Below are 9,563 nucleotides of genomic sequence, written 5' to 3'. Positions count from 1 at the left end.
TGGACAACTTGGCACTAAACTCCAATTTCTCCATAGTCAGTTAGATCCCCGTTAGATGGTGACCAGGGAAAGGTTGATCAATTGGACGTAGTTACGCAGAAAGGCCTCAATCCACAACTTCGTCAAAATTGAGTTATATACTAGAACATGCTATTTAATGTAGGGTCTACCTGTCAAGAAAACAAACACAGTAAAAAACCAACTACAACATACTTTTTTGATGTGGGGGACCAACCCACATTGTATGAAACACACATTTTTTAGTTTCACATAAAGGACTCAAACTGTTTGAGTCCTTTTACAGAAACGCATTTCCTATGAAACCATGAAAAATTTAGTTTTTCATAAAAGACTCAAGCGCTCTGAGTCGTTTTAGAGAAATACGTATTCATTAAAAAAAGACAATTTGTATTTAGCAGAAAGGACTCAACCCGTCTGAGTCGTTTTAGAGAAATACTTATTCATTGAAAAAAGACAATTTGTATTTAGCAGAAAGGACTCAAACCGTCTTGAGTCGTTTTAGCGAAATACTTATTGATTGAAGAAGTCAATTTGTATTTAGCAATATAAGTTTTTAATAAAACAGTTCAAATTTTATTTGGCAGAAAGGATTCAAACTGTTTTTGTTCCGTCTCTTGGCCACTATTCTGTCACTTTTTCCACCTTCCGTCCCCCCACGAGCCAAGTGTCCTGCCACTCCCATTTCAGTTCGGCGACCCGCATACCGACGTTGAACATTTTCCCCTTTTTGACGGATCACCACGTTGGGAATACGTCTAAGCGAAATACTTAACATGGCTCGCTCTATAGCTCTTTGTGGAACTCTGATTCGGTGCACAGTTTCGTTGGTCATCGTCCATGTATCGGCACCGTATATTAGTGTGGGCAAGTCACATTAGCAATTAACAATCCATAAGCAGCGTCGGTCGACTCTCAAACATCTATCAGATTCATACAAGTTACGCCCGATTTGATAAGCGAGTGACGATGCCTAAGGATTGTTAATGGCTAATTTTCGGTGGTGGTAACTCCAAAGGAATGTCACAAGGTGACTTGGTTCTCACACGACTGTCGGACCGGGAACCAAATCGACCACATTTTGATTATTCGAAAATGAAGACATTCACTTCTAGATGTTAGAAATACTTAAGAAGGGTTGCTAAAGTCAAGAGTGATCACCACTTAGTGGTTGGAAAAATCTGCTTCACGATAGCGGGAGCTCAGAAGCAGGCCACAATATCTGCCAAAGATGTCGCTGTAAATAAGCTGCAGGACCCAGAAGTCAGAAGATAACTTAGTATCCAGATCCACAACAAATACCATCAACCTATTAAGTGTGGGCGACGCGCCTCAATCAAAGATAACTGCACTGGCATTAAAGACATGTTTTAAAAAACTTGCGAAGAAATAATAAGGCACAAGGAACACTTAAAGAAAGAATGGATGTCTAAAGGAACATGGCATATGATCAACTCTCCAAGGAAGACTTAACATCGAACTATACTACCATTCTAAAGAAGCACGAGTTGCGTACGAATATTTTCTTTGTGAACAAAATAACTAACGTAATTTAAAAAAGGATCAACGCTGTTAGTCTGATTCTATATCTTGGAGAAAACAAACAGCGGCTGCCATGAAGGATCTATAGAAAGAATCAAATAAACTTTGCAACAAACCCCAGGATATCTCCTTGTTACTATGGAAGACCGACTTGTAAGATGGTATGACCACATTGCCGAAGTTTTTAAAGATCTAAACCATCTGAGTACGTCTGCATCTGAGGAGTTGGATGCAGATTCAATAAACCAGGAGCATCTTGTATATTCAGATCTTGATGTATGTCAAGAAGCATAATCGTAAGCATTATGATTTTAATAAAATCGATAGCAGTCGTTAAGCCTACTCAGAGACCTTCGGGCAGCTTGAAAACATCTGACAGTCGGGTTGCCCAATTACCCGTCAACTCTGTCAGCACAAGCTTGCTTGTGTTGGGGTCCACTAACCCACACTGGGACAGAGTAGTGGACTAGGCCTAATCCCTTCCTTCATTGGAAGGAGACCCATGCCCCGGCAGTGGAGATGTGATGATGGTTAATGATTATGAGATTTATAATTATTCTGCATCTTGACATAAATTTTAATATCCAACCGCAAAGTTAAGTCGAAGTGATACGGACCATACGATCGCTGAAATCCCACTTTTCAGCGATCGTATGGTAAGCACAGGGAACGACGGATATCCTACGGAGGCATAAAAAGGAGGATAGTTGCAATATACCGAGGATGATGAAGTGAAGTTAGAGTAAAAGAGAATTTTATTTATGTCCAACTTTATCCTTTGAGGTTTGCTTATGTTCATATTGCTTTATCCTGAAAATTATGGGATAAATACGGGTCGTAGACACTTACTAAAAAGGTGGGCTTCCATTTCGTAAAAAAATATATCAAAATCGGTTAAGTTGATCCAGAGTTTTGCTCTTGGGAACACATTTCCGGTTAGAATTTTATTCATGCCCAACTTTTTTCTATGAGGTTTGCTTTCCGTCAAAATGCCTTATCCTGAAAATTATGGGATACAAACGGGTCGTAGATACTCACTAAAAACGTAGGCTTCTATTTTGTAAAAAAAATATCAAAATCGGTTAAGTTGATCCAGAGTTTTGCGCTTGGGAATACAGTTCCGGTTAGATTTTTATATAGATGTGAAATGTTGTTTCCGATTACATTTCAATATAAATTATTTAATAATAGGTTTACTTTTGATATATAATTTTTATTTTGTGTAAAAAAGTAATGTCTTGTGTCTACAATATAAATATTTTACTTTAAAAACCATATTGTTATTAAAAAAAAATATTTTATAAAAATAAATATTTGGTTGGATCCTTTCTGCGAAACGTTGAATTTCCCTGCTTGCATAGAAAAAGCAATTTAGGAGAAAGGATCCAAGTGCATATTTTCATTAATAACTCAATAAATATTCGTTATAGCTACACCATGATTTGCAATAGTAAAATAACAATAAATATGCATAATTTAAGATAATTTCCACATATAAGATGCTTTTCATTGCTGAAGAATACCGATTAGAACTTAAAACGTCTATATCTCAGAACTAGGTTTGTGTGGGTTGAGTCCTTTCTGCGTAACTACGTCCAATTATGTCATCTCCATATTACATTTTTGACAGATGTGTCAAAAGTCAAGCAATAATCCCTGGTTATGATCTATCCCGCTATGGCGAAATTGGCACTAAAAGTTAGAACTAATATCGTAGTATAGAAATAATACGGTGAATAGATGATTGATACACAATGGGTACATTTTTAGAATGTTTATTTTACTTAGAAGAAGAAGCCTAAGATCTTGCCTCCGAGATGTTTTCGCCTGGCTTCTTCGTGGTCCATGATACCACCACTGGTGGTAAGAACAAGGTACCTGGAAATAAGAAAGAAATATTTTAAGAACATTTAAATTGATTTCACTTTACTGAAAACCCTTTGTTTTATATTATCAAAGGGGACTAAAACAATAGTTTTGGTCATTTGTAGCTAATTATGTTAAAAAAATTGCCTATTTAATTGTATTCAATTTCTAAATTGGTTGGTAATTCATATTTGGTGTGTAGACATACAGTTCATCTATAAATCATGAAAATGGATATGGATCACCTAACCTTGATTATGAAATGGTATGCTATGTAAATAACTGATCCTTTGCAAAATACACTCAATATTTTCATGACTTAATAGATGTACAGTAAAGTATAATATTTCAACATATTAAACATATATGATCAAGATATCTTTTGATACATAAATTCAAATAAGGTAAATAATAACATTATTCAATAAACAACTTCCCTTGGGAAATAATGCACAAAACTTAGTGATTTAAATAAATGATTGTGAATATGATGTACTTAGATAAGGCTCGGCGCAAATTGGGCCACCAACCACAGCCACCAGTGGCCAGCCACGGCCACTTTATGTATTTTATGTGACAAAAACCAATGAATTCTTTACAATTAATTAAAGTAAACTTGTATAAGAGAAGAGTTGTGTAAACATTGTGAGAAAATATGAACATCTAGATTTTTGATGTCTACCCTTACTGCATTACTCATTACAAAATGGGAATAGCACTTGTGACCTCAGGAGTATAAATTTACAGTAAAAAGTGGTTGTCTCGCTTGTTGAGCAACATCTGAATACCCCTTCGGTGATTACAGATGAGAATCACTAGGATGAGACTACTGACTCTTTATTTTGGAAAAGCTTCTCGTTAGTAGTAGACATGTGTTGGAAAATATGTTATAATTATATCTGTCGCAGGCATCTGGTTGAATCTCCTGTTTGATTGAACCGCTAGCCCGTTCATTGGATGACGCTACTCAGTTGTATGACTAGGCCGAACGTTGATTGTACAAGCGTCACAAAACGTCCAACTAGTTAGCGGACTTAAAATCAGTCAGGTGGTGAATAAAACAAATATGGCGTCTAACAGCGAACAGCTGACACAAAAAGCACTTGTATTGTTATTTTGTGCAAATAAATTAGCTGTAAAGTGCGTTAATTATGTTAAAATAGTGTGACAACATGGATTTACCTATCCTTACACTGCCGGCGGATAGTTTCAAAGAAAAAAATGTGCTGAAACTGGATAATTATGAACAACAATATCAAGGTACGTTTATTGTTTTTGTTTAGTTAATTTGTGAGATGAGAGCTTTTTAACATAGTCTTTTTGTTGACTCTTGTCTGGTCATGTTCATCCTAACCAGACATTACAAAGTTGCTATACTATATCCCATTTAACGACTTCGCTGAATAACGTTCAGTCAAGACATTGGACGTTACAGTCAACCACTTGACGAGTTGTTCTTTAGTCATACAACTGAATAGCGTCATCCAATGAACGGGCTAGCGGTTCAATCAAACAGGAGATTAATCCAGATGCCTGCGACATATCCAAGCTAAAATCAGGGTATGTAAATTTGAGGAATACTATTATGTAGAGCACATCATACAATGTTTGGAATATGGCTTAGAATAACTTTATGAAAAAAATAATTGAAGCTATTGGAATATTGTCTAATATAACGCAAACAATGAGCATCAAAAGATGTCATCTGCATGAACTATATCATATTAATTTAGCACAACATATCAAATGCCGACCAACAAGAACTATTGGCGATCCGCGGTAGTTGTGCGAATATGAATAAAAAGTAGATCCTCAACTCACCCGAACTGTCTTGACGGTAGCAGGTTAGTCCACCTTTCAATGTCGTTGATGGGAACATCAAAACGGGGAGAAATAACTCCACATTTGTTCAATCTTCCTGTGAGGTTCACCACAATTTTGCCAGCTCTGTGGTCGTCAACAATCTCGAACTCTCCGATGTAGCCGTGCTTCATCATCACAGTCAAGAACTTGACTATAACCTTAGAGCACGGCCTGATAAGGACTTGCCTTTTGCCGCGCTTCTCGGCATTGTGAATTGATTTTAGAGCATCACTCAGTACGTTCATGCGCACCATGGCTGTAACATAAAGTAAGAACTGTTCAGACAAGAGAATTAACTTAGAATATTACGGTCACTGATATCCCACGAACAACTGTCAAACGAAAACACCATGAAACAAGTTAGGTTATCACAGTATTTGATGGCCTTTTCACTGAAATAATGTCTTCTATACGAAACGGGGTGCATCGGAATTGAAACTATACCACTTAATTCATATTTTTTGGTGTAAAAACAATGATTACCTAGGATTTAAAACCCGCCTCAACAATATGAATGACAGGTTCAAAGAGAAAAGAACAATTTTTGGAATCACATATCGTCACAGACTCACCTAGAAGGGCTAAAAGTTTTCATACCTCAGAAGAAACAATATTTTTTACTGTAGATGCAGGTCCAGCCTTGAAAATAAGTATTTAAAATTAAAATGGGTATTTATTCTTAATTAAATTTATTCGTTATGGTTTGAGATATTTTGGAAATTAACCGTATCCTTACTAACTGAGTTTATCCACTTGCGACATTTCAAGTGTGTATGCTTGATGTTCATGTTCACTGTATTACCCGATCTAAAGTTGGTTATTCATGCTAGGTACAACAGTTATTCATTATTAATAAGCAATATCATTTTATTATCTAGGGGACACGAAAGGAGAAGTCAAATAAACCGTTATTATTCTGAGGAAATAAGTATGTATTTATATTTCCCATGTTTGTCTGTGATAGGGAATGAATGAATTCTCTTTCGTTCACTCATTATTAATGCTGCCAGTTTTATGGTATTTTGCCCTTTTTGAAGGGGGTTTTGTACTACATATATCTAAATATTAGTCAAATGTTCATTTATTATATAGATGCAGATGCGATATTAACTTATACTATCCTTGGTTAGTTGTTAGAATAAAATATATCTATTATTATACTGGACATCAAAATAACAAAACAGACAAAAATACTTAAGAGAACTCGGCTAGGTGAACATTCGTGTCTTAGGTTTTTATCCATTAAGTTTGTTTTCTTGACTAAATATTTAAATATTCTATTCTTAAAAGGCACAAACATAATTTTTTGCAAGGTACGATACATTTTGGCACATGAAAAACACTTAATAGACTCTATTAAACTCTATTTTTAAAGAAAGATTTATTAGTTTGGTTCTGGTTAATTCAATTTTGGTGCCAGAATCACAGTTACTTATTTTAATTTATGGTTATGATTATTATCAATGGTTGTTCAATTTATAATACTGAGATAAAGCTGGTAGGCACTGTGGCCACACCAAAGGCAGTTTTTTTTATTCATTATTTTCATTCATTTGTTCGTTCCATTCATTCGTTCGTTGCGCATCGTCGGGTTGCGTCGCCCGCTGCTTTACCATTTTGTTTGTGATTGAGAACTAAGTTCAACAAAGTTTTAAAGTACGTTAAAAGTTATAAAAAGACTTCTAAAGTGTATCCGAAATAAAATACCGTTAGCAAATCTGTTAAAATTCATGTTTTAAGTGAAAATAACTACTATGTGAATACAATGAAGTCATACAGGTGTAGTGCATGAAGAAGTGAATGTTGTGGCCACTTGGATCATAGCAACCAGTTAGTGATGTTTTTGAACCATAGTATGTATGAGGACCTATACATAGAAGGCATAAATAATATATTGTGAAAGAAAATGCGGTTGTTACAGAGGGTAACAGAAGTTCTAAGTAAATAATCAGTGTCATGGAAGAGATGGAAAGGTGGAACACAATGAGGACCGTTTGCGGAATACTTTTGCTGTGTGCGCTCCGAGGCGCCGCAGCCGCAGACAGTACAGGTATGTGTATAGTTTTAATTGAATCTTATGTGATGATAACAAGTTTCACACACTTTTAACCTTTGTTTATGACTTTTTAACTTTTACAAAATCAACCGTTTTTTTGGTTGGACTAATGAATTGTGCATAAAAAATTCGTGCAGGTGATTCAGCCCAATCGCCTTAACTGAAATAAATGTGAAGTGTTATTTCGATTTTTCTGGTGAGCTGTGATTGATCATGATGTTCACTAACTTCTAGGTAGGTAATGTTTGCCCTTGTAGAAATTAAGAGTGAATTATTATTTCGTCTATAGATAATGGTACAGTACAGAACCCATCTTGCCTAGTCCACTCTTACTTGGTTTGTTGTTTTCTCTATCTCATGCTCAGGACCCAGTGTCAACTGCGTGGATATGACAATTTGGATTTTTTATTGTGTTTATGTCTAATTTGGCTGAGGTTAAAGTAAAAAACAGGGTGGAATTTTATTATAGTGCCACAATCTTATCTGTTCCGGTGGTCAAAATGTGCAACTAACGAGACGTCATTATCAAACGTCATTTCATACTCTGTGCGTTATTTGAGTTGTCAATTTTGCGAAGAGGCTGACGCTACGTTATTTAATTTGTTTAGTGATTTTCTGCCTGAAAATAATCCCAAAAACGCTGAAAAGTGATGCAAGAAAAGTAATACTAGATATATTGGCTTTTATGCAGGAAGAATAACATATTCAGACGCCTTAAATTCCGTTTGAAAAATTGGAAGAACGAGTTGCAGCGGCTACAGGTTAGTGCTGCCAAATATGACGAATAATTTTACCCATATACTCACATGTAATTTTATTAATATTTTCACCCCATCCCGTGCCCCAGCAGTGGGGACGGGATGGGTCATAATGAAAAGTATATAATCTTTATTTTTCTTTGATTACAGGTGACATGTCACTTTAAATCATAGGCAGTATACCAAGAAGAATTTCGCGCTCCTGCAGCGATTTTAGACGAAATAATGATGATTAATGACATCTTCTACCAACCTATCAAGGGTTGGCTGGAAGAAATTGCTTTTTGGCAATTAGCCTTTGTACATTGTCTGAATTTCTTTTAATTTTATGCTCTTATTTCTGGTTACTTTAGAAAATGTAAAATAAAGTGTTCATAAATAAATAAATAATAATTACCTAATAGTTTTTTTAAGTCTGTCTATCTCGGTATTTCCACGACCCACAGATCTGATATAACCTATACCATTGTAATCTAGATTTAATCTCCTATATCAGAACATAATTAGAGCTGTAACGGGGTGGCTTCGGGAGCAATGAAAGACGGTGGATACGGATACTATGAACTGGCCCGAAAACGTTCCAACAGAGGAAGCAAATCCGTGCGCAAAATATCTATAGAGGAGTGAGTATCTAAGTGAAGCTCGATATAAACAAAATGTTCTTCGGCCCATATAAGTTAATTCGTAAACGAAACCATACCGCGATGTAGAAACGTTACACCAGCGCCATCTAGTTTTCACTATGGGAACTAAACTTTTCGTTACAGGCTCCCCCTCTGTCCGGAAAATCGTCCCGATGCGCGGACAGTTTAGTTGGACGTGTTCTTTCTAGGTCTTCCCCGTCCTCGCTTCTGGGTTACATTTGCAGATGGTTCTGTTTGTTTCCTTGGTCTTCCGCGACTTCTTATGGGTTGGATAGGAGCAGGCAGCGATTCTCTTTCAGGTTCTCCTCTGAATGGTTTCAGTGCTGAGGCGTGATATACGCCAATGACTTTATCTGGGAAGGCTGGGTCTGCAATTTCGTATGAAGCAGGGCCGTGTCTTTTGAAAATTATGTATGGGCCATCTCGGCGTGGAGAAAATTTTGCCGAAATTCCACGAGCCGCTCTGCTGATTGGGTGAATAGTAGCTAGCACCATATCTCCTGGGTTGTAGGCTACACTCTCATCTCTGGTTTTGTCCGCATACTTCTTTCTAGCTTCTTCTTTATTTTCATGAACCTCCTGAGCTATTTGAAGGGTTCTTGCCATATCTCGCAACTTTGGCGTAATCTCAGGTATGAAGTTCTCAGTGGCTACTATCTGCTTGAAGTCATGTACGTTGTCTTCAGGGGTCCGTAATTCTCGTCCAAACGTTAGGTATGCAGGAGAGAATCCGGTTGAAGAACAGTTGGCTGTGTTCATCGCGAATCGGATAGTAGGGAGATGTTCAGACCAACTTCTATGGTTTTCTCCGACTAG

At 36.6% G+C, this 9,563-nt stretch overlaps 2 protein-coding genes across 2 annotated transcripts in view; one reads left to right on the top strand and one right to left on the bottom strand.

Moving 5' to 3' along the window:
- Positions 1-3,319: 3,319 nt before the first annotated feature.
- Positions 3,320-5,881, bottom strand: LOC105396505 (40S ribosomal protein S15Aa). The gene is made up of 3 exons (XM_011568505.3): positions 5,773-5,881; positions 5,248-5,545; positions 3,320-3,438 (listed from the first exon to the last, which is right to left on the bottom strand). The coding sequence occupies exons 2-3, from the start codon at positions 5,541-5,543 to the stop codon at positions 3,345-3,347; spliced, it is 390 nt and encodes a 129-aa protein (XP_011566807.1). The 5' UTR covers positions 5,544-5,545; positions 5,773-5,881; the 3' UTR covers positions 3,320-3,344.
- Positions 5,882-6,863: 982 nt separating this feature from the next.
- LOC105396506 (protein sidekick) overlaps positions 6,864-9,563 on the top strand; it is a 47,746-nt gene continuing 45,046 nt past the window's right edge. Inside the window, exon 1 of the mRNA XM_048623315.1 lies at positions 6,864-7,339. Coding sequence (XP_048479272.1) covers positions 7,246-7,339 — 94 coding nt within the window. The 5' untranslated portion in view covers positions 6,864-7,245. The remainder of the gene's footprint in view (positions 7,340-9,563) is intronic.

This window comes from Plutella xylostella, chromosome 10, assembly GCF_932276165.1.
Source record: "Plutella xylostella chromosome 10, ilPluXylo3.1, whole genome shotgun sequence".
Taxonomy (NCBI): Eukaryota; Metazoa; Arthropoda; class Insecta; order Lepidoptera; family Plutellidae; genus Plutella; species Plutella xylostella.
This window is presented reverse-complemented; position numbering and strand designations above follow the sequence as displayed.